The sequence below is a fragment of the Monocercomonoides exilis genome (genome assembly GCF_001643675.1).
Source record: "Monocercomonoides exilis strain PA203 chromosome Unknown scaffold3-2548433, whole genome shotgun sequence".
In the NCBI taxonomy this organism is placed as follows: domain Eukaryota; phylum Preaxostyla; order Oxymonadida; family Polymastigidae; genus Monocercomonoides; species Monocercomonoides exilis.
The window spans coordinates 2,184,361-2,208,339 of NW_027150548.1; the positions used below are offsets into that span (position 1 = coordinate 2,184,361).

At 35.2% G+C, this 23,979-nt stretch overlaps 7 protein-coding genes across 7 annotated transcripts; 4 read left to right on the forward strand and 3 right to left on the reverse strand.

Annotated features, from left to right (window-relative positions):
• The first annotated feature begins 25 nt into the window (after window positions 1-25).
• On the forward strand, window positions 26-489 carry MONOS_10060 (putative transport protein Sec61 subunit gamma). Its single transcript, XM_067862471.1, has 3 exons — window positions 26-49; window positions 108-221; window positions 292-489. Exons 2-3 carry the CDS (start codon window positions 125-127, stop codon window positions 408-410), a joined length of 216 nt encoding a protein of 71 aa, XP_067735466.1. The 5' UTR covers window positions 26-49; window positions 108-124; the 3' UTR covers window positions 411-489.
• On the reverse strand, window positions 414-2,160 carry MONOS_10059 (S-adenosyl homocysteine hydrolase 2). Its single transcript, XM_067862469.1, has one exon. The coding sequence runs from the start codon at window positions 2,140-2,142 to the stop codon at window positions 742-744; it is 1,401 nt and encodes a 466-aa protein (XP_067735467.1). The 5' UTR covers window positions 2,143-2,160; the 3' UTR covers window positions 414-741.
• Window positions 2,161-5,380: 3,220 nt separating this feature from the next.
• On the reverse strand, window positions 5,381-6,544 carry MONOS_14961 (uncharacterized protein; the record flags this gene model as incomplete). Its single annotated transcript, XM_067867805.1, has 1 exon — window positions 5,381-6,544. The coding sequence occupies one exon, from the start codon at window positions 6,542-6,544 to the stop codon at window positions 6,038-6,040; it is 507 nt and encodes a 168-aa protein (XP_067735468.1). The 3' UTR covers window positions 5,381-6,037.
• Window positions 6,545-7,543: 999 nt separating this feature from the next.
• Window positions 7,544-8,110, forward strand: MONOS_18539 (uncharacterized protein). Its single transcript, XM_067871567.1, has one exon. The coding sequence runs from the start codon at window positions 7,551-7,553 to the stop codon at window positions 8,058-8,060; it is 510 nt and encodes a 169-aa protein (XP_067735469.1). The 5' UTR covers window positions 7,544-7,550; the 3' UTR covers window positions 8,061-8,110.
• A 1,189-nt stretch (window positions 8,111-9,299) lies between these two features.
• MONOS_14960 (uncharacterized protein) lies at window positions 9,300-9,674 on the reverse strand (the record flags this gene model as incomplete). Its single annotated transcript, XM_067867804.1, has 1 exon — window positions 9,300-9,674. The coding sequence occupies one exon, from the start codon at window positions 9,672-9,674 to the stop codon at window positions 9,300-9,302; it is 375 nt and encodes a 124-aa protein (XP_067735470.1).
• Window positions 9,675-16,564: 6,890 nt separating this feature from the next.
• On the forward strand, window positions 16,565-18,607 carry MONOS_14958 (uncharacterized protein; the record flags this gene model as incomplete). Its single annotated transcript, XM_067867802.1, has 1 exon — window positions 16,565-18,607. The coding sequence occupies one exon, from the start codon at window positions 16,565-16,567 to the stop codon at window positions 17,750-17,752; it is 1,188 nt and encodes a 395-aa protein (XP_067735471.1). The 3' UTR covers window positions 17,753-18,607.
• A 2,926-nt stretch (window positions 18,608-21,533) lies between these two features.
• Window positions 21,534-22,225, forward strand: MONOS_14957 (uncharacterized protein; the record flags this gene model as incomplete). Its single annotated transcript, XM_067867801.1, has 2 exons — window positions 21,534-22,157; window positions 22,214-22,225. The coding sequence occupies 2 exons, from the start codon at window positions 21,534-21,536 to the stop codon at window positions 22,223-22,225; spliced, it is 636 nt and encodes a 211-aa protein (XP_067735472.1).
• Window positions 22,226-23,979: the final 1,754 nt, after the last annotated feature.

Consider the following 23,979-nt stretch of genomic DNA (forward strand, 5'->3'; position numbering starts at 1 on the left):
TAAATCAAATTCTTGATCAAATCCATTTTTTGATATAAAATAATCAAAAGTTTATTATTTCACATCTTCCTTGTTTCAAAATGTTTATCATTCATTTTCTTTTATAGTCGTGATTTATTATTAGATGGAACAACAAGTTCGAAGAGTTTCTGGTCCGTTAAGCAAATTTGCAAGAGATTCAGTTCGTTTTTGGAATCGTTGCACAAAACCAGATGCTAAAGGTTATATATATATAATATGTTTATAAATATATATATATCAATTTATATAATTGTTTTTGGTTTTCAATAGAATTCTCCAAAATTGCATTGGCAACAGGAGCCGGTTTCCTTGTTCTTGGATTTGTTGGATTCTTCGTTCGTCTCATTTTCATTCCTATCAATCACGTTCTTGTTGGAAACAAATTATAAATATTGAACTAATTTTGACATGTCATTCAATTTGCGTTTCATATTAATTGGAATTAAAAACTATGAGCTTTTATAATGATTTGTTTATATCTTAACTTGAAAGGGCTTGAGGAATTTTCTCAAATTTCACATAAACAAGTTATTATTGATACACAATTATTGATTTAAGTTTGAAAAAATATATGATAAACAAAGCATTTTTCGAGGGAGCGGAGGAGTATGGCCAAAAGGCTCAAACACCTCAAAACACATCGACCTCACAAAAAATGCTTATTCACAAAAAGTGCACAAAAAATAAATTAACACATGAATAAGACAAAACTCAACAAATTTAATATCTGTACTCTTCCTTCTTGTATGGCCCTTCAATTTTGACGCCAATGTATTCTGCTTGGGCAGGTGTAAGAACTGTTAATTTTGCGCCCAATTTTGGAAGATGAAGGCGTGCTACTTCTTCGTCAAGAATCTTTGGAAGTGTGTAGACATCAACAGCTTTGAATTCACCACGGGCAATTCCAATTTGAGCAAGTGTCTGATTTGTGAAGGAGTTGGACATCACAAACGATGGGTGGCCATTGGCGCATCCCAAATTCATCAAACGACCTTCTGCAAGGAGAATGATTGAATGTCCATCAGGGAATGTGAATTTGTCAACCTGAGGCTTGATGGTTTCTCTCTTGACACCTGGCCATGCAATAAGCTTTCCAACTTCAATTTCGTTATCAAAATGACCAATGTTTCCAACGATGGCCATATGCTTCATTTTAGACATATGTTCAGCTGTGATGATATCTCTGTTTCCAGTGCAGGTCACATACACTTCTGCAATTGGCAAGGCATCTTCAACTGTCATCACTTGGTATCCACTCATGCATGCTTGCAATGCGCAAATTGGATCAATTTCTGTAACAATAACGCGTGCACCTTGTCCACGCAATGACTCTGCGCAACCCTTTCCGACATCACCATATCCACACACACATGCAACTTTTCCTGCGAGCATCACATCAGTAGCACGTAAGATTCCATCAACACATGAGTGACGGCATCCGTAAACGTTGTCGAATTTTGATTTTGTAACAGAATCATTCACATTGACGCATGGGATCAACAATGATTTTGAAGCTTTCATGGCATATAATCTGTTAACACCTGTTGTTGTTTCTTCACTGATACCGCGAACTTCGGGAACAACTTTATGGAACCATCCTTTTCCGTTTTTGTCCCAAACCATTCTGATAGCTTTGAACAGGCATTCTTCTTCTTCGTTTTCTGGTTTTGAAAGTGTTGATTCATCATCTTCGGCTCTGTATCCTTTGTGGAGGAAAAGGGTCATGTCACCACCATCATCGACAATTTGCTGTGGTCCAAGACCTCCTGGGAACATTGCAGCACTTGCGGTGTATTGCCAGTATTCTTCCAGAGATTCGCCTTTACGTGCAAATACATTCACACCTTTTGATGCAACATATGCTGCTGCTGCATCGGTTGTGGAGAAGATATTGCATGAGCACCAACGGACAGTTGCTCCAAGTGCTTTAAGTGTATCGATCAAAACAGCTGTTTGAACTGTCATGTGAAGACTTCCACTCAATCTAACGCCTTTCAATGGTTGATCCTTGGCATATTTCTCACGTGTTTGCATAAGTCCTGGCATTTCATGTTCTGCAATTGTAACAATGCGCTGTCCAAGATCTGCAAGTCCGATATCAGCAACAACAAAATCACTCATTTTTATTTTTGATCTGATATATAATTAAACAAACAATTACCATTAATTAGAATATTGAAATAATCCAAATTTTTAATAATAATGTTGAAAGAGAAGTTTTCTTTTTCTTTTGAATTATTTTGAGTGGGCTTAGCACATACAGAAAATATTAGAATTCTTGAATTGTCCAAATGCAAAAATTTACTTATACAGATATCGCATAAAATACCGGACAAGATCGATATCTCAATAACCGCTAGAAGAAAAATTCTGACAATTTTCCTCAAAATATATCTCATTGATACAAACTCAATTGATATACTGGTCTTTCCAAACAGCTTCATTCATGCTCAGAAAAAAATGATTATTAAAAACTCGGAGAAACTTAAAATCCTATTTCTCCGGGATATAAATCATTAATTTTTTCTGAGCACAAATGAAGTTGCTTTAAAAGTTTTGTATATCAAATTCGTTTGTATTGATGAGATATATTTTGAGGAAAATAGTCAGAATTATTCCACTTGTGGTTATTGAGAAATCGATCTTGTCCGGTATTTTGTGCGATGTCCGGTATTTTATGCGATATCTGTATTCAAATATTTAGTGAGTCACAAATCCGGGACATATTACAAATCCGGGAAAGTGCATAAATTTCATGTTTGATAAAACTTTTCGCTCATCCATTTGTTTCAAATTACATAAATGAATCATTTGAAGTTAAAAGAATTGCTTTTTTTATATTACACTGTTCGAAAAAACCCTTTATCTTCAGATTTCGTGTTTCAAAAAAATCTGAAGATAAAGGGTTTTTTCGAACAGTGTAATATAAAAAAAGCAATTCTTTTAACTTCAAATGATTCATTTATGTAATTTGAAACAAATGGATGAGCGAAAAGTTTTATCAAACATGAAATTTATGCACTTTCCCGGATTTGTAATATGTCCCGGATTTGTGACTCCCTATTCTGATATTGATAATCATCACTCTTTCAATTAACAAATGTTCATTTAGCTTTCAAAATAACGAACAATAAAATTGAATATTTGAAGGGCAATAAGTTGTTTTATAAAAAATTTTTTCATGTTCTTTAGTGACAAATCAGATATTTTTTACAGATTCTTGAATAAGACCGTATATTTTTTCTTTGTAATTGTTTGAATTGTTTTTAATTTCCTCGACTTACATGTTTTCTGATTTTTGCTCTCTGATGAATTCAGAAATTTAAAAGATATTAATTCTTTCGAAGCTAATTTCCATAACGATATGTGTGATTATTATCGAAATTAGATTTTGACTATCAAAAATTTCGAGAAGAATGATTGTTATGAATAATCTAAAATTAATCCAAAAAAGTGATGGATTCATTTTATGACGCATCTTCAATTTGTTTCAGTCATTATAGGGCTTTTGAAATGATTGATAAACAATTCACATTTGAATAAAAATTATAAATCCAACGACAATGAATTTTCATTATTACAAACACTCCGATAAATGTTATGTTTTCAAAAATAATCACCAATATCAAGCTGATTTAAAGTCAGAATATTTTGAACTCCAAATGTGTGAGAATGATTTTTGAAAAAATTTTTTTAACCATTCAATCGTGTTTGTTCATGCTTTGTTTGCTGGATCCGCGAAATTCATTTTGCATCATGCAGCGATATGTTCGTATCCAAACGATTTTTTAACATTCGCACATCTTCCACTCATCGCTCATGATTGTGGTTTCAGACTTCATATGGGTGATTATTTTTGAAGTCATTTCCTTTTTCGAGGTGCTGATTTTAAAAAGATCTTTGGAAAGGGTGGACTCAATCGAAACATTTATATGCATCCATTTTTGTGTCTTTTAATTTTTAACTAAAAAACAATTAAATTATTGATTAAAATGAGTATTTATTCGTTGTTATTCATTAAATGAAACAATGAAAAAAAATTCAATTTAATATATGTGTAATTCTTTTTGAAAAGCTGCAAATGTTTAATTCACTTTAATATCAAAATTTTCATATTTTGCTCAAATTTTTATTAACATTCACGAAACTTTCCTTGAATGCATGAAATAGCATTATCCAGAAATATATTCCATATTAGTGTAATTTGGTGTTCGCTGACAAAATTTTCATAAAAATATGAAAATTTTGAATTAAAAGAAAATTAAACACTTGCAACTTTTCAAAAAGAATTACGCATATGTCCAAATTTTTTTGTTAAGTTCCTTTTGGATAATTTTCAAAGAAAATTAAAAATTTCATATTTCAATCAAATTGATGTTCCCACTCACCAAATTTTGCTGTTATAAAAACAAAATCTTGACAATGTAATTATTTCCATTTCAGAGAAATTTGGTAAGTGGGAACAGAAATTAGATCGAAATAAGATATTTTTATTCTTTAAAAAATTTAACAAAAGGAAGTTTTCAAAAAAAAAAAATTTGTTATCAAAAACATAAATGTTGAAAATTTTTCAATACCAAACATTTTTTGTTAGAATCAAAAAATTTATATTTCGCTGAAAATATGATAAATCAATCTCAGATTTCAAAATAAATTGGATTGTCAAATTTAAAAATATGTATTGTTGATTACACAACAAAACGGGCAAAGGGCTACTTTTAGGGTACCTAAAAAATTTAACATAACCTTTATGAAAAGGCTAAATGTTTTCGAGTGAACTTTCATCAACACTCTTTGGTGTTGACAATATGTTTTATTAATCATTAAACTTTTTTAGGGTTTTCGTTCTCAAAAACAACTGACCCCTAATTGAAATTTTGAATAACTTTTTTGTGAAATTAATTAAATAACAATAAAAAGACATTTTTAGGTTTTAAATTGCGAATATTATAGCTATTTCCAATTGTTTGGGTTAAAAATAACTCAATTTACGTATTTAAATGAAGTTTGAAAAAAGTCTCGTAAAACTCAAGATTATAATAAAAAAACATTCAATCATTTTCAGTTTTGATCAATTGGTTATTACAAACTTAATATATTTGAAATATCTCCACATTGCATTTTTTGGCTATTTATTCATGGATTTAACGAAAAAATCGGGTACCCTTAAAGAAGCATCTTGCCACAAAACGTTTTGTGACCTCACTTGTTTCACATTTGAAATTATATTTTGTTTGGATTTTGTGATCAGAATACACAAATATAAAGTTCATTTATTTTCAATAAAAATGCTTGCAGTTTCATATTTTCTCCTCTAATTATAATTTTTCGATTTCAACTATTCTGTCTTTGAAATGAGTTTTTTTTGTCAAAAATGAAAAAATTAATTTGAATAATTTTTGATAATTTTATTATTTTTATTATTTTTTTATTTATATTTGCAATATTTATTTTTGTTTTATTTAAAGATGTTAATGCTCTTCTCATAATAATTTTCTTATTCATTTATTATTAACATATGTTAAATTTATAGAAAATATTTTTTAGAATTGCTTGCAAATAATTTAATAAAAACTTTTATGGAAAATATATTTTTCAAATTTCCATTAAACAAAATATATGGATTGTAAATGGATTGATTCAAAAAGCAAATTCAATTTTTGTAAATCATATTGAGTACACGTGAGAGAAACGAATGCGAACAAGACATAAATTGATATCCACATGCACAAAAGCAAACAATTTTACAATATTATCAACGATTCATAAGATTTCCTCTTCGATTTTCCCTTCACATTGCATTTCTCCCCTCTCCACCAATTAAGCCTTCATTCATATTCATTCCAATCAAATTGCATCACAGTTTGAAAATGATTAGGATCACAGTATTAGCTCAAATACTCGCTGCATTCCTCACCATAAATCTCGTTCATGGAGAAGACATCGCAAACAGCATCATCAGAGGCGCTCGCCCAGACAAGGTGGAACATGCATCGGGAAATCACATCTGTGGTGCTCAGACAAGCCTCGCCCTCATCAACACCTCCTTGTGTGTGACCCATCTCAACCTCATCCCTCTCAGTGGCTGTCCACTCCTCACTGCCCAACACCACTCCGCTGCATCCATCTCCTCCTCCACTTGCACCATCCACCCGCCTTCACTCAACAACCACCACCACCACCACCACCAATGCCCCCTCTTCCTCTCTGCCCATGCCTCCCTCGCCCTCACAAACTTCTCCCTCACCACCCGCCAACCTGCCATCTTCTCCTTCCCCCTCTTCTCCACCCCAAACAATCTCCTCCCAGATGCCCACTCCCCAATCCCTGCCTCCTTCTCCATCTCCCACTCCTCTTTCTCCTCTTTCGTCTCCCTCACCCAGCCTTTCCTTTTTTCTCCTTCTTCCCTCTCTTCCCCTTCCCCTTCTCCATCCCCTTCTCCATCCCTTTCACCTTCATCTTTCTCATCCTCATCCTCATCCTCTTCTTTTTCCTCCCCTTCCCCTTCCCTTTCCCCTTCCATTTCCTCTTCCCCTTCCCCTTTCCATATCTATCACCAATCCCATCCCCACCTCCAAATCCATCTCAATCTCCATCTCTCAAACACCCTCTTCTCCAACATCTCCTCTCCCCAATCCCCTCGATCTCTTCCATCCCTTCCCTCCCACTCACTCCATCCTTTCCTCTCAACCACTTCTTCCTCTTCTTCCACTTCTACCTCCACCAACATCAATTCAATCCCCTCCTTCTCTCTTCATTCATCCCTCTCCATCCACTCAACCATCTTCCTCCACACCCACAACCCCATCGATGGTGCCATTCTCCCCAACCTCAACAGCCCTGCCACTTCTCTCTCTGCCTTCAACACTTCTTTCCTCCACCAAACTCGATCTTTACCAAATGATCCTGTTGTACATGTTGTAAATGAAACTCAAAGAGTGAAACCTGGAAGGTTGACTTCATTCGATGAGAACAGCCATAAATTTGAATGGTGCGAATGGAACGATTCAAATGGTGGTAGTGACCATGGAGGTGCACTTAAAATTATTTGCACAAATGCAAATCTCTCAATCGCTTCTTGTTCATTCAATAATTGTTCAACCACAGGCAATACTGCAGGTGGAGCCTTATTCTGTCAAAATTTGTTGAAAATTTCTCTCACAAAATCCAATTTCACAAGTTGTTCAGCTGCTCATGGAGGAGCAGTCACCTCATGGTATCCGCAATCAAATTCTGCTTGGACATTCCAAGATAACAGAGTGGAAAGCTGTTCAATAACTGATTGGTGTGGAACTGGTTGGTATTTTGGAATCTATAGCACGCCTTCAGATGCTCAATTCCTGTTCGCCAAATGCAAGTGCATATCAAATTCTGGTAACGATTCTGCTGGTTCTCTCACATTTAATCGTCCTCCACAAAATAAACCAAGTCAGTTTTCAATTAATGAGTGTCAGTACATAAATAATAAGTTAACTTCTTCTTCCTCATTTGGAGGAGCTGCCATTTATTTTCATTTAACTTTTAATTGGATGAATGGAATGAAATTCATCACTTTCTGTTTCTTCGATGGAAATATAGCTGCAAATGGAAGAGGAAATGATGTATTTTTCAGTGGCAATTCCATAACACAATCTCCGTTTGAAAATTGTGGCTCAACAACCCAAGCAAAAAGAGTGTGGAATAACAATACAGCTGATAGCAATGTGAACGATGGCTGGCTCTGGCTTTTCTTTTCATATTCTTCAATGGAATTTCTTTCTTTCTTCTATCTCTTATTTTTTCTTTATCATCACCTCTCATCGCATTCCTTCTTTAATCATTTATTCCAAACTTTTGATTTCAACTGCATTTTGTCATTTTTCCCTGTTTGTTATTTCGCTTCTCTAGCATTTTTGTCTGTTTATCCAAAAACATTTCTTTGTTTAGGCAGTTCTTTTTTCTTTTCTCAAGCTCAACTTCCAACTCAAATATCAAATCCAAATATATTCTTCCTTTCTTCCAAAGATATCTTCAATCCTCTCAATTTCATTTCCATTTAGCATGCACCCTAAATCAAGTATTTCTTTTCCTATCCTCTTCCAATTTTCATTTGAAATTTTTTCCTTCATCAATGTATTTATTTGTTTCCATTTCTTTTTTCTCTTTATTTCTAATGCTGACACAATTGATGGAGAATTCAAAATGGATGAAGTGGATTTTGAGGAAACTGTTGTGCGACATGTTGCTGGAGTTTTGGAAGAAGACGAAGATGATGAAGAAGAAGATGATGAATAAATAGAACAAGTTGATTGATAGTTGAGATTTGCGGATACAAATGTTAACTATAAAAAAAACAGGGAGTTTCTCTGAAATCATTTTTTCTGGTTTTTCAACTTTGTTTCCGTGCTCTTCTGACAAGCAGAATCCTCCAATTCCTCCCTCTCCATCCACTCAACCATTTTCCTCCTCATTCACAACCCCATCGATGGAGCCATTCTCCCCAACCTCAACATCCCCTCCACTTCTCTCTCTGCCTTCAATGTCTCTTTCCTCCATCAAACACGCTCTTCACCAAATGATCCTGTGAAATATAACGGATCTGAATCTCAAAAATTGAAACTAGAAAGAATGTCCTCATTCAGCCTGAATAGCTATCTCTTTGAGTGGTGCGAATGGAATAATTCAAATAGCGGAAGTGATTGGGGTGGAGCACTTTATGTTTATTGCACAAATGCAAATCTCACAATCACTTCTTGTTCATTCAATAATTGTTCAAATACAAATCACGGTGGAGCGTTATACAGTTACAGTTTACAGAATGTGAACATCGCTAAATCCAATTTCACAAACTGTTCGGCACTACATGGAGGCGCAATTTGTATTGATGGTCAAAAATCATCTTCTGTTTATTCATTCTCAGATAATAGAGTTGAAGGGTGTAAAATAACGGGCATTTATGGAACTGGTTGGTATTTCTGGATCTATAACATGACCTCAGCAAGTCAATTCCTGCTCACCAAATGCAAGTGCATTTCAAATTCTGGTGGTGATTCTGCTGGTTCTCTCACATTTCATTACCCTCCACAAAACAAACCGAGTCAATTTTCAATCAATGATTGTCAGTTTAGAAACAACAAATTGACAAATGCATCTTCTACACGCGGAGGTGCAGCGATGTGTTTTTATCCTCCATATCCTTGGATGAGTGGAGTTAAATTCATCACATTCTGTTTCTTCGATGGAAACACCGCTTCTAGTGGCAGGGGAAACGATGTGTTTTTTAATGGAAGTAATATCACTCAATCTCCATTCCAGCAATGCGGCTCAACAACTCCAACAAAAAGGGTGTATAATAATGGACAAGCAGATAATGCTGAATATAATGGCTGGCTTCCGATCATCAACCAGAACAAAATAGTATCAAATGGTGGAACTGATGCCGATGCCTGTGGCAAAACACAGCAAAGCTCCTGTGCCACAGTGGAGTATGCTCTCGGATGCGTTGCTCCCTTCAGCGATGCCTCCCTCTCTCTTCTCGTCTCCACTTTCACTCCCACAAACACTCTCACATTCAATGCAATTGACACAAAAATCACTGGAAATGATGAACTTTTTCTGATTTCTTTATTATTCTTTCCATTTTCCATATCAGAGAAATATCCAATTCCTATCATCTTCTTTTCATCAGAAGTTTATTTTTTTCAATCAATTTTTAATCTCCGCTCGTATAAAAACATTTCTTCTTCTTTTCTTCATCAAATTTCACTTTTTCATCAAATGAAAATTCCGCTTGTTGCTTTAAGGAATCATCCGTTTTCCTCTCTTCTATCATATCAGAAAGCTCTTCAAAAGCATTTATTTCCTCAGCATTCATATTTCAACATGCTTATATCCGATTCACTCAACTGCCTTTTATTATTGCACTTCAAATATGCCTTTTCCTCAAAATCGCTTTCTCTCTTTGTTTCATCTTCAATGGCTCATTAAAAGTGTATCGCATTGAGAAATCTCTCAAAGATCAACCATATAATAATTTGTTCCAATAAACATCTTCTGTCTTGCTCTTTCTGTTTTCGGTGAATTCTTTCAGCTTCCAAATTAATAATTCAGATTCAATTTCTATTTTTTATTGTGCACTTTGTGGTCGGCTTTTCTCGATTCAAAATAACATCACTTCCGTTGACATATAACTTCAGCTGATATTCATTAATTGAATAAGTATTTCTTTGTATCTTTCCAAATCGCAACGATAGACGATGTCTGGCATTGAATTCGATGAAAGTTGAAGGAAATGAAAAAAAAAAGCATCGTTTTTGTTGCTCATTGAAGAAGTCGAAGAAGAAGTTGATTTGAATGAAAAGACGAATTTTTTTCTCATCAGAATAATGAATGAAACATAAAATGATAGCATATTTGGTGAACGGTCGTTGAGAGGAAGAAAAGTGAATGAAATAATTGTTAGTTCAATTTGTCTGCGCTTCCAATTGCACAGCTTAAATGCAACAGAAGGTCGATGTTCCGATTCAACTCCAAGTTAGTGAAAATTGCATTGAAGTAGTTGGAGAAGAAGAAAATGGTGAAGTTGAAGATGGCACAACTGGTGGGAAAGGACTAGATGAAGAAAAAGATGAAGAAGAAGATAAGATGAATGAGAGATGAACAATCAGTCAAATAATATTTCTGAAGAAGATGATGAAAATGACTTGTTTGATGTTGTCAGTTGGTGAAGTATCGCATTTGATAAGTTGATTTCAGAAGGAATATAAAACCCCATTCACAAATAATATTGGACAATTCGCATTTATTTGTCAATGAAAACTGATATTCTCAGTTCATTTGCAAACTTTGTGTAGTTGCCTCTTCTTTCTCTTCAAAAAAAAATAATGATGTTCATCCATTGACTATGAAAATGCAAACAATATAAATATCTGATGAAGATATTGGCAAAGACGATGACGAAGACGAAGAAGAGGCAGAAGAAAAAAAAGAAGGTGATGAAGGAAATAATGAAGAAGGTGAAGAAGAAGACAAAGAAGAAGGAGAAGAAGTTTTATATGTTGAATATTTCTGTCGTAAAAACAGAAGCTTTCAGATTGCATTTCTCCGAATGAGAATGTTCTCATAAGCTTATTTTGGAATCCATGGGAAGAAGAAGATGACGATGGGATTATTAAATTAAACAGTATGAGAGAGAGAAAGAAAATGAAAAAGAATACGTAGTCAAAGAAGAAGAAGAAGAAGCAATATTTGACTGAAGAAGATTTTGCGTGTTTTTGGCCATGCGATTCATAACATGCGTGCTTGTCGCTGAATAAGCAAGTGAATTGTGAGAAGGCGAATTTTGTGTTTGCAAACCGAGAAATGAGGAAAATGGTCGATTGAATGAAGGAGGATTATCAGAAGACGACGAAGAAGACGAAGAAGAAGATACAGTTGAGAAATGCGAAATCAGTCGAACAACATTTATGAAGTTGGGAATAATTTGTGTGAAGTTGTTGATTGGCCAAAATGTCTCATTTGATATGTAAATTTCAGATTGGTTTGAAAAATTCAATCACAATATTTGTGAAGAATAGATTGTGGAAATCACTCTTGATGTATTTCTTCAAAGTCATTTTCCCTCTTTTTGCGATTTCCTCTCCATTCCTCTCAAAAATAGAAAATATTAATATTTCTTAATTTCTTTTTCTTTCCATTCCACTTTTCCATTCAGCTTACAAAATCATCAGAAAATATCAATCCCTTCCTTTTCTTCATCTTTCCCATTTTCTTCCATAAAATCTTCTCCTCTCATAAAAACATACCCCTCTTTTGATCTAACATTTCGGAATATTCTTCTTTCAAGCTTTTGCCCTCTTTTCCTTTTTTTCAAAATCCATTTCTCCCATCAACAATAATCACCTTCCTCACCATCTCCAACCACTTCTCTATATTTTTACTACATTTTCCTCTACAAATCTCCACCTGCTCTTCCCCACCCCTTTGTCTCAGAATTTCAATCAATCAAAAACCCCTCTCGAAAAATTAACATTACAAAATATACTCAACTCCCGCCCTCTCCCACAAATAATCCTCTTCTATCTCTTCTCTGCCCCATATCCCTCATGTGCAAGGTGTTGATGAGATAAACATCAAATATTTCTTTTGGTGGTTGAGAATATTATTAAAGGAGATGATCATGCCAAAAACAGAAAAAACCCCTTTGGACATCCACCACGATGTGTACGGGCTGAAAAGACCCTCCAGTGAGATGTACAATGTATTTTGTAGAGATGCATTCTTTGTTGCAATTTGACCATTCTGGTGCTGAAATGGAGAGATTGATTTATTTTTTGAATGATGATGGCTGTGGAAATGAGTGTGCTTCGCAAAAAACGAGTGAAGTGCAGTTTGTTCTTTATTTATTTTTCTATATATGAATATTAACCTGTTGAATGTTTTTGTGTTGTTTTCAGGGCAGGAGGTGGAAATAAATGAAAATGAATGAAATGTTTATAACTCATTGTGCAGGGTGACCACCGAGTTGGGAGAGCGAATTCATATGGAAAGTGCCCAGGATGAAGGGATTGGGAAGGGAATTGGAGATGATATTTTCAGACGAGAAAAAGGATTATTTTCAATGATGAAAATGGAATTTGAGCAGAAAACGTAAATTTCACATTTTTCAGAAGAGCAAGAAATCGCTGCATTTGATGGAGAAACAACTGATGGAAAGGATTATTTGCGAATCAGATGATAAAACACTTGAAAAAGGAAGGAATAATGAAATTGAATTGAAGAAAACAGGTGCCAATTGGATAAAATATAGATATTACCAATAAAAAAGTTTGGAAGGTTTGTTGTTATTATTTATTTTTTTGATGTGATTATTATTTTGTTTTAAGAATGCTAAAAGGATGAGGGATTAGAGGCTTTGAAAAAGAAGAAGAAAAGCAGGGAAGGAAAAATAAAGACGGACAGATGAATTTCAAGATATTATGAAGATGCCTGGCATTAACCTTTGGCGAAGAATTATTTTTGAGGAAAGATGATTTTTTGTGAAAGAAGGGGAAGTGAAAGAAGAAAAGATGGAATGAAAAGGGGATTGACGCGTGCTTTGTATTTATTGTTGGAGAGAGAGAGAAAGAGATTGAGCTGAAAGTGAAAAAGGATTCAGAGATTTCTCCTCTGCAGAAGAAAAAGGAACATAAGAAGAAAATTCGATTGAATTTCTCCGTTGGTATTAATTGACACTCATCTCTCATTTTTCAACAATTAATCATCTCATTCATTCCATTCGTCATCATGATCTTCTTCCTGTTCTTTAAACACATCAACAACATTTCACACAACTTCTTCTTCTTTATCGTCATCCACTTCATCTGATTGGATTTCTTCGAATTCTGCGTTGAAATCAGAGATCATGAATGAAATGAAGAAACGGAGAAATTTTGCGGCTGAAGGAAATAATCTCAAATTAAAATGAGAAGAAGAAGAATGAAAGAAGAGGAGAAAGAGAAAGAGAATGAGAATGAAGAGATTATTTTGAGAGGAGAACTGGAAAGGAAATGGAATCAAGAAGATTGAAAATATTTTTTGAATGAAAGGAAGAAGATGAACGAATTTCAAATATGAGTTGGAAATAAAATTTGAGAAGAGAAGGAAGGTTGAACAGCACAAAAGAGATTATTTGGATAAGAAAAGGAAGATGCTTTAGAAGCGAAAAAATTGAAAAGGGAAACAACAAAGAAGACAAATCGATGAATTACGGGAGAAATCAAAAGTTATGAAAAGAGAGAGAAAAGAAGGAAAGAGATGAGAGGAGGTGATAGAGAAAGAAAAAATGAGAGATGGAAACAGGAAAAGCATTTCATCGGAGAATTTGGAAGGAAAAGCTAGAATCGGTCATTTTTATCAGTGTTATCAGCCGTATTGTTGTTCCACACTCTTTGTATTGGGGTTGTTGATCCACAATTTTCAAATGGAGATTGTGTGATGGAATTACCACTGAAGAACACATCATTCCCCCTGCCATTTTTGGCAGTATTACCATCGAAGAAACAGAATGCGATGAATTTTACTCCACTCATCCAAGTGAAGGTGTTTGTGCAGCACAGCCCAGCTCCTCCATAATTTGCAGAAGCAGTCAATTTGTTATTTATAAACTGACAATCATTGACTGAAAATTGATTTGGTTTTTCTTTCGGAGGCCAATGAAATGTGAGAGAGCCAGCAGCATCGCCACCGGAATTCGATATACATTTGTTGTTTGAAAACAAAAATTTGCAAGTTGATGTCATATTTTCGAGCCAGAAATACCAACCAGTTCCACGCCAATCAGTTATTGAACAACTTTCAGCTTTGTTTTCCGTGAATGACCAATCAGAATTTGATTGAGGACCCCAAGAAGTGACTGCTCCACCATGAGCAGCTGAACAGCTGGTGAAGTTTGATTTTGCAGTGTTAATATTCAATAGTTGCCCACAGTATAACGCTCCTGCTTCCCCAGTAGTTGAACAATTGAAAAATGAACAAGAAGTGATTGTGAGATTTGCATTTGTGCAAGAAACAGAAAGTGCGCCACCATAACTTTCTCCACCAGTTGAATCATTCCATTCGCACAATTCAAATTTATGGCTGTTCTCATCGAATGAAGTCAATCTACCTGGTCTCTTTCTATCAGTTTCATATCCAATGTGTTCAACAGGGGCATTTGATGAAGAACGTGTTTGATGAAGAAAAGAAACATTGAAGGCAAAGAGAGAAGTGGATGGGCTGTTTAGGTTGGGGAGGATGGCACCATCGATGGGGTTGTGGGTGTGGAGGAAGAGGGATGAGTGGATGGAGAGAGAGAAGTTGGAGGATTTTGTTTGCAAAAAGATCAACGAAAATGGAAGAAGAAAAAATGATATCAACGAAACACTCCGATTTTTTATTTGTAATTATTCATTTTCGCAAATATCAGCCTTCAATCAACTCATCAATTCATTTATCATCATCACCTTCTTCTTCTTCCAATTTTTCTCCTTCTCCTTCTCCTTCTCCTTCTCCTTCTCCTTCTCCTTCTCCTTCTCCTTCTCCTTCTCCTTCTCCTTCTCCTTCTCCTTCTCCTTCTTCTTCTTCTTCAATTTTATCATCATTATCATCATTTCAATCTTCTTTTTCTTTTTCTTTTCTTTTTTTTTCCTTCTTCTTCTCCATCATTATCCTCATCATTATTTTCTTTATCTTCGTCTTCTTCTTCGTTTTCTTTGTTGCATCATCATTAGGCATTTGATTCATTTGAATTTTTAACGGTGACAGAACAGCATCATTTTCAGTTTGCGAAGGGAAAGGCAGGGATCTCACAAAAAGGCAATCAATTGACTTTGAGTGAATATTAAAAAGTTTATAGGCTTGAAAGTGTCAGTCATAAATATTGCAATTTGGATTATTATCTCCTTGTGAAGTCAACTTGTTAAATAAGATGTCATATTCAGTCGACAACGTCATATGGAGCCTTATCATGTTCTTCTTCAAAAAAATCATCTGATTATTCAAAGATTTCTCTGTTTCCATTTTTATTTTCCTTTTTTTACTATCTTCTTCGCCTTATTCTTCTTATTCGTCAAATTCGTCTTATTCATCGATCTTTGACTGTTTTGCCGCTCCCTCTCGCTTGACATTGGGAATGAGCATCCTCATTCGGAAACATTTATGCATTTTCAGTCAGCAGAAATACCGTATGAACCAAAAATTGTTTCATTTGCATTTCCTCCTCTCGACATATCAATTACTGAATGGTTTATATTTCCATTCATATTATTTGTGGTAAAAAGTCTATTTGGGCCAAAATCAGTCTTTTCATTCTCGTTATGTTCTTCTTCAACGCCTTCTTCAAGGAACAACAAAAATGTTACAATTTTCTTCTGATGCATCTCCCGTGGAATTCGAAGTCAAACATTGTCATCAATTTTCTATTCATAATCGCAAAATGAAAATTCATTCTTGTATTGAATTTCAGCCAGGCCTAACACAGCAACGAAATGATTCTATATTTAGCCAAGAAAAGTCTGTCAGATGGCGTTAAATAAAAAAGGTGGACTATTTTGCCATATTGGATGTTCTTCTTCAGATTTTAACAATGTTACAAGCCTTCAACATGCGATCAAAGATGAGACGATGACGGAAAGCGATTTGGAGGAAAATTCATTTTTGAAAGGAATTTCTATGAAAGAAGAGAATAAATGTCCGACAAGCAATGCAGATTTCATCAAATGCACATATGAGATGTTTTCTTCTGTTTTGTGTGCCATCTCCCCAACTTTCTTCGACCTTGTGGTCACTTGCACCAATCCACCGACAAGTCAGCTGATGAAATGATTTATGCCTTATGATCTGCACCTTCTTCAGAAGCCCCGTCGCATTGTGCGCACTCTTGTAGGGAGTCTTTGATGTCCAACAATACATTGCTTTGATGCCAAGATGACCATCCACGCATTCATTGTCAGCTGTATGCCCGTTGAGAAATATAAACAAATCGACATTCCAATCACCGAATGCTTCTGTTCTGTCATGTCCAACAACCGAGTTGTCTTTCTGAGTGATGTTTCCCATGAAGATGAACAAGGGTTCCTTCACAGAAGCGACAAATGATTCGCACACAAAATACATATCTCTTCCGACGCTGGCCTTGTTGGCTGAAAACACGATATTGGTTATGGAAAAGGAGGATTCTGACACTTGTGAGTTTTCATTGAACTCGATCATGAGAGCACCGCCTCTTCCTCCAGAACTTGTATCCTCGCTCACAGAGCAGCTGGAGAAGGTGGTGTCACTCACTGAAAAGGAGTTGGCAGGGGCAGATGAGGCGAATGAGATGCACCCGCCATTGGTGGCAGTCTGTTGGCTTTGTGGAGCTGAGTCTATGTTGGTGATGGTGCAGTTGGCGAGGGAGAGGGAGAGGGCAGGGGAGGTGGCAGAGGAGAGGACACAGCTGGTGGGGGCGGCAGTGGAGATGATGTGGGTGATGTTGGAGGAGTTGAGGGTGAGGGGAGCGGTGAGGGAGGTGAGGTGGAAGATGCTCTGGCTGTTGAGGGGGAGACTGGTGATTGCTGTGTGGTTGAGGGCGAGGGAGCCAGCAGTGAGGAAGAAGAGGGGAGTTTTTATTGTTATGGAGGTTGTTCCGGTGATGGTGGTTGTGTTGAGGTTGAGGGAAGGGGAGTTTTGGGAGAGGTGGAAGAGGATGGGGGTGATTTGGTTTGAGGAGTTGTGGGCAATGGCGAGGGCAGAGACTGTGAGGGAGCCCTGGGTCTGTTGGAAGAGGGCAGACGAGGCAGATGGATCTGGTGAAGAAGATGCAGATGAAAATGATGAATATGATGAATTTGATGATGTTGATTGTGATGACTGTGAATATGAGATTGGTGGTTGGGGAATGCCACTGGAGGCGATGGTGGTGGCAGTTGTGCCATTTCCAGTGATTTTTGTATTTGGAGCACGAAATGTGAGAGTCTTTGTGGGAGTGAAAGTGGAGACGAGAAGAGAGAGGGAGGCATCGCTGAAGGGAGCAACGCATCCGAGAGCATACTCCACTGTGGCACAGGAGCTTTGCTGTGTTTTGCCACAGGCATCGGCATCAGTTCCACCATTTGATACTATTTTGTTCTGGTTGATGATTGGAAGCCAACTGTTGTATTCAGCGTTTTCAGCTGTTCCATTATTATACACCCTTTTTGTTGGAGTTGTTGAGCCGCATTGCTGGAATGGAGATTGGGTGATATCACTTCCGTAAAAGAACACATCGTTTCCCCTTCCATTTATTGCTGTATTGCCATCGAAGAAGCAGAATGTGATGAATTTTACTCCACTCATCCAAGTGAAGGTGTTTGTGCAGCAAAGCCCAGCTCCTCCCCATAAAGATGATGAATTTGTCAATTTATTATTGATGAATTGGCACTCATTGATTGAAAACTGAGTTGGTTTATTTTGTGGAGGCCAGTTGAATGTGAGAGAGCCAGCTGCATCACCACCAGAATTTGCGATGCACTTGCATTTGGTGAACAAAAATTGGCAAGTTGAGGTCATATTTTCGAGCCAGAAATACCAGCCAGTTCCACACCAATCTGTTATTGAACAACTTTCCACTCTGTTTTCCAAAATGTGATATTTAGAATTTGATTGCGGAGCGTACACTTCAACTGCTCCTCCATGCCTCGCTTGACAGTTCGAAAAATTGGATTTTGCGATACTGATTATCAACAAATGTGCACATAACAAAGCTCCTCCGTCCCAGCTTTCTGTGGCCGTGCATTTGCTGAATGAGCAAGATGTGATTGTGAGATTTGCATTTGCACGGTCAACATTAAGTGCCCCACCATGACCACCTCCGCTATTTGAATTTTCCCATTCGCACCATTCAAATTTATGGCTGTTCTCATCGAATGAAGTCAACCTTCCAGGTTTCACTCTTTGAGTTTCATTTCCAACATGTACAACAGGATCATTTGGTAAAGATCGAGTTTGGTGGAGGAAAGAGGCGTTGAAGGCAGAGAGGGAAGTAGAAGGGCTGTTGAGGTTTGGGAGGATGGAACCATCGATGGGATTGTGAGTGTGGTGGAAGAGGGATGAGTGGATGAAGAGAGATGAATGAAAGGAGAATGAGGGGATAGTATTGGTATTGGAGTTTGTGGAAGAAGAAGTGGTTGAGGTTGTTGAGGAGGCAGAAACGGATGAGTTGAGTGAGTGAGAGGGAAGAGATGGTTGAAATGGATGGGATTCGGATGAGGAGATGATTGAAAAGAGAGTATAGGAAGAGTGAAAAGAGAAATTTTAAAAATTCTTTTGTGTATGTTTATGTAAAAAAAAAAATGAAATTGCTCAAACTATTTCATTTTTCCTTTGAATTATTCTTTTTGATGAAAAAAAATTGCCTTGTGTTTTCTGCAATGAAAATGAAAATAAAAAAATTATAGAAATGAATTTTTGAATCAATAATTAAATTTTCATTTTGTTTCATTTTCACGTTTTCATCAAAAAAACGAAAAGATCGCGTTTTCAAAAGTTATTTATTTCTGAGAAAACTGAAAACACAAAATTCAACAAGAAATCGAAATAAACCAATGATATTAAATATTCGTTTTCTGGCTTGAACTCTGGATAACTCGAAATTATTAAACCTTTTTATTTTTTTTCATTTCTTTTTTTGTGAAAAAAAAACTTCATTTGAATTCAACTGGTGAAAGTGAGTTGGAAAATGACTTAATTATTTCATCCTGAAAAATCATTTCATTTTTGATATTTGGTGTGAATATTTCCACTGTTTATCATTTTGCAAAATTATCTTTGATATTCAAGAAAAACACTTCATCTGTGATATTGATTGATATTTGAAACTTTGTTTCCTTCATCCTGTCAAATAATACGTTTTCATTTTGATTCGAATTGCAAGCACATGCTTGTGAACAAAACAAAATATATTAATGAAGTGTGTGATTTTTTTTTCTTTTCTTTCTTTCTTTTTCTTTTTTCTTTTCTTTTCTTTCTTTCTTTTTTTTTTTTTTTAAAAAAAAAAGGAAATAGAAAAAACTTAATGAATGGTTCAACAATGAGGAAAACTTTTATTGTTTGAAATTCACATAAAAAAAATATATTTTAATTGGATATTTAATTAATACAGAAGATAATAACTTTTTCCAGTGGGAATGTTAACTTCATTCTATTAGATATCTCAAACATTTTTTTTCAATTTTTCAAAAGAAATTTCAATAGAGAATTTCAACTTTTTTCTTTCAAAATAAAAAAAAGGACAATATTGCAGTGGGATGTCATTATTTGTTTATTTTTCAACCTTTGTTTGAAATATTTGTCACTTCAAACATTCGCATTTCCAGAATCAATGTCTGAAAAACAATTAAATGATAACACTGAAAGACTGATTATTGTTATGATTTCAAAAATAATCACCCAATATTGAACTGTTGTTGTCAACAACAGACTACTGTGATAATGGAGATTATCACTCTTCTCATTCAAAATGTGGAAAAGATTTTGGCCTTCACAACGAATCATTTGAAGAAGAACAGACAAAAAATTTTTTCAAAAAGCTTCTCACAAGAACAAACATTGTAATAATGATTATTTGTTCCTGTGATCATTTTCGACAAAAAGATGATTCAAAAAATGTGATGATAAATTATAATTGAATATTCATGAAATGATAAATGGAATGCAAATAACTATTTTTCTTTTTTTTATTCAGTTGAAAAGAATGATTTGGTGGAAATATCTTTTTTGATACTCACATATCAATCAAAACATCACTGGATTGTTTCGTCAGAAAATCGAGAATCCATTATTTTTGAGAATGTTTTGTTCTTGGTTTTTTTTTCAAATGATTCCAATGATACAGAATTGAAAAGTGAATAACCAAAGATTCTATCAGAATCAAAGAAGTTCTTCAATCCCGAAATTAACATTCAGAATTTCATTATTTTCAGTCAACAATGACTTTTAAATAAAAATCCTTTTGAATATCAAGTTATTGTCGAACTTGACTTTTGATTCCTTCCAAAATGAAAAATTAATAATTGTTTTTAAAAATCAATTTTTCATTTCCTGGTTGCAAAATAATAAATACAAAAACAGTGTCTGAAGTGATATAAATAAAGAAGTACATTCTCAATAAAATAGGTATTTTCGATTGAACAAAAGATAATTCAGATAACAATACAAAAGGTATTTTGACTATTGGGTTAAAAATAAATGATTTTCCAATTATTTGCAGAAATCAAAAGGATATTAATTCTAAAAAGATTTGACAAAAAGTGAAATTTTAAAAAAATGAATATTTTCCATCAATGATATTTCTTTGAAAATAGTTTGTGAAAAAATAATTGAAAATCTCAACATAAAAATACAAATTAACATTGGTGAAAATATTCATATGAAACAAATTCAAAAATTTTAAATAGATTTTTGAAAATTTTCAGTTGTTGTATTCTTTCTCTTTTTATATCTCTATTTCCATCCACTCAACCATCTTCCTCCACACCCACAACCCCATCGATGGTGCCATCCTCCCCAACCTAAACAGTCCATTCACTTCTCTCTCTGCCTTCAATGCCTCTTTCCTTCATCAAACACGCTCTTCATCCAATGGCCCTATTGTACATGTTGGATCTGAATCTCAAAGAAAAACACTTGGAAGACTGACTTCTTTTGATCTGAACAGTCATCGCTTTGAATGGTGTGAATGGATTGATTCAACTGGAGGAAATAATAATGGTGGTGCTCTTGATGTTTATTGCACAAATGCAAATCTCACAATCACTTCTTGTTCGTTCAACAAATGTACAACCACAGGGAATGGCCAAGGCGGAGCGTTATTGTGCGCATATTTGCTAAACATAGATATCACAAAATCCAATTTCACAAGTTGTTCTGCTTTACATGGAGGAGCAGCTGCAATATGGTATCCACAATCAAATTCTGTTTATTCATTCTCAGAAAACAAAGTTGAAAGTTGCTCAATAACTGATTGGTGTGGAACTGGTTGGTATTTTGGTCTCGATAACATGCCATCAGACGCAAAATTCTTGTTCAAAAATTGTACCTGCATTGCAACTACTGGTGGTGATGCAGCTGGTGCAGTCACATTTCATTGGCTTCCACCAGAAAAACCAAAACAATGCTTGCTCCAAGAGTGCCAGTTCATCAACAACAAAGTCGAAAATCCAACCACCTACGGCGGTGCTGCGCTGTGCTGCACAAGAACATATGATTGGATGAGCGGGTTCAAATTCATCTCATTTTGCTTCTTCGATGGCAACACTGCCAAAAATGGCAGAGGAAACGATGTGTTTTTCAATGGCAGTAGCATCATCCAATCCCCATTCAATCAATGTGGATCAACAACAGAATCAAAAAGAGTGTGGAATCAAGGAACTGCTGATGATGTTGAGTTCAACAGATGGCTTCCTCTCATAACAACATTCAAAATCGTGTCAAATAATGGAGCAAACACCGATCTCTGCGGAATCACACAACTCAGTCCATGCAAAACAATAGAATTCGCTCTTGTTCGCATGACAGATACCCTAGACGCCTCTCTCACACTCCTCACCTCAACATTTGTTCCTCTTCATACACTAACCTTCAGCGTGGTTGATTCAAAAATCACTGGAAATGATGGACTTTTTGTAATTTCTTTATTATTTATTCCATTTTCCAATTTTCTCCATTTTCTATATCATAGAAAAATACATGAGACTTCATCTTCTTTTCATTTGAAGTCTATATCATCACTTATTTTTTCATATATCATAAACTCATATCACATAAAAACATTTCTTCGATATTTCCTTTTCGAATTTCTCCTTTTCATCAAATGTAAATTCTGCTTGTTTCCTAAAGGAATCATCTCTTTCATCTCTTCAAAATACATTTCTTTAAGCATATCAGCAAGCTCTTCAAAAATTTCAATTTCTTTTAATATTCCCATTTCTCCTTTTTTGAGCGCTGCAGACGCACTTATTTCATAGAATTATCCTTCGATTATTTGTTTTCCTAAAACAACTGCTTTCTCTCTTTGTTTCATCTTCGATGGCTTGATGAAGGCGCATGACATTAAACGATCTCTCGAAGATCATCCATATAATAATTTGTTCCAAGTAATTTCTTCTGCTCTGCTCCTGTTTTCTGTAATCTTTCAACTTCCAAATGAAAAGCAGAGGTAATCTCTATTTTTCATTGTGCACTTTGTGGTCGGCTTTTCTCGATTCAAAATAACATCGCTTCCGTTGTAATATAATTTCAGCTGATATTCCGTGATTGAATGAATATTTCTTTCGTCTTTCTGTGTAAGAATGAAAGACAAGGACTGGAGCTGAATTCGAGGAGAATTTAAATGTAATGGAAATCACAAAATATATTTTTCAATTATTGAAGAAGGCATTGAAGAAGTTGATTTGAATGAAATGAATGAATTTGTTCAAATTGCCTTTTTTTCATCACGAGAATCGCGAATGAAAAATGAAATGAGGTCACAATCAAAAATTGACCATTGAGAAGGAAAGGAAATGAAGAAATTTTTGATTCTGTTTTGTGGTGCGTTTCATCGAGATGTATAAATAAACTTGATATGAGATCGTCTGATACAAATGAGAGAAAGCATCAGAGAAGAAGAAGAAGAAGAAGAAGAGAAAAAGATGACATAAATTTTGAAGAAGGTGAATATATGTGGTAAAAGAGAAATGTACAATCAGTTTAATGATATTTCTGAAGAAGATGATGAAAAGGGTTCATGTGATGTTGTTATTGAGATAAAATATTGTATTTGATAAGTGAACTTCATATTGGAAAAAAAACATAATCACAAAATATGTGGCAAACAGATTGATGCATACCAATTGAATTGGATGCCCATCGTTCATTGACTGCTCTTGAGTGGTCGCCTCCTCTTTCCCCTCAGAAACTGAAAATGTTGATTTCTTCAAATTCCTCTTCTTCATCTTCTTACAATCACACCCATCAGAGTTCAATCATTCTCTCCCTTCTCTCATCCTCTCATCATATTTTCTCTTCCAATCCACATCCTTTCCCATCTCTCCCACTTCTTTTGAATCTTCTCTCCCAAAACCCAGCTCATTCACACTCACTTCCCCCATCTCTCTGCACTTCATCAATCTCTTCATCAATTTCACCAAAACTCATCCATTCGCAAGTCCCCTCAAATCGTGCTGCTTCTGATCGCACTTGATAATTCCTGCTTCTTCCTTCAAACATCACTCGTTGTCTGTCTCCTATTCAAAATTAACACATTTCAAAAAAAAATTGAAAAAAATAAAAAATAAGACACACTTGAATGTTGTGTGAAAATGACTCAAACCAAGCAAACTCTTTTCAACTTCTTTTTGAGTCTCCTCCCTTTCCTTCTTTCTCCAACACACCTTTCAGCAGGCAAGCCACACAAATCAACACCAATTCCACTGAAAGGCCTCCATTCAGAATTACGTTCCATTG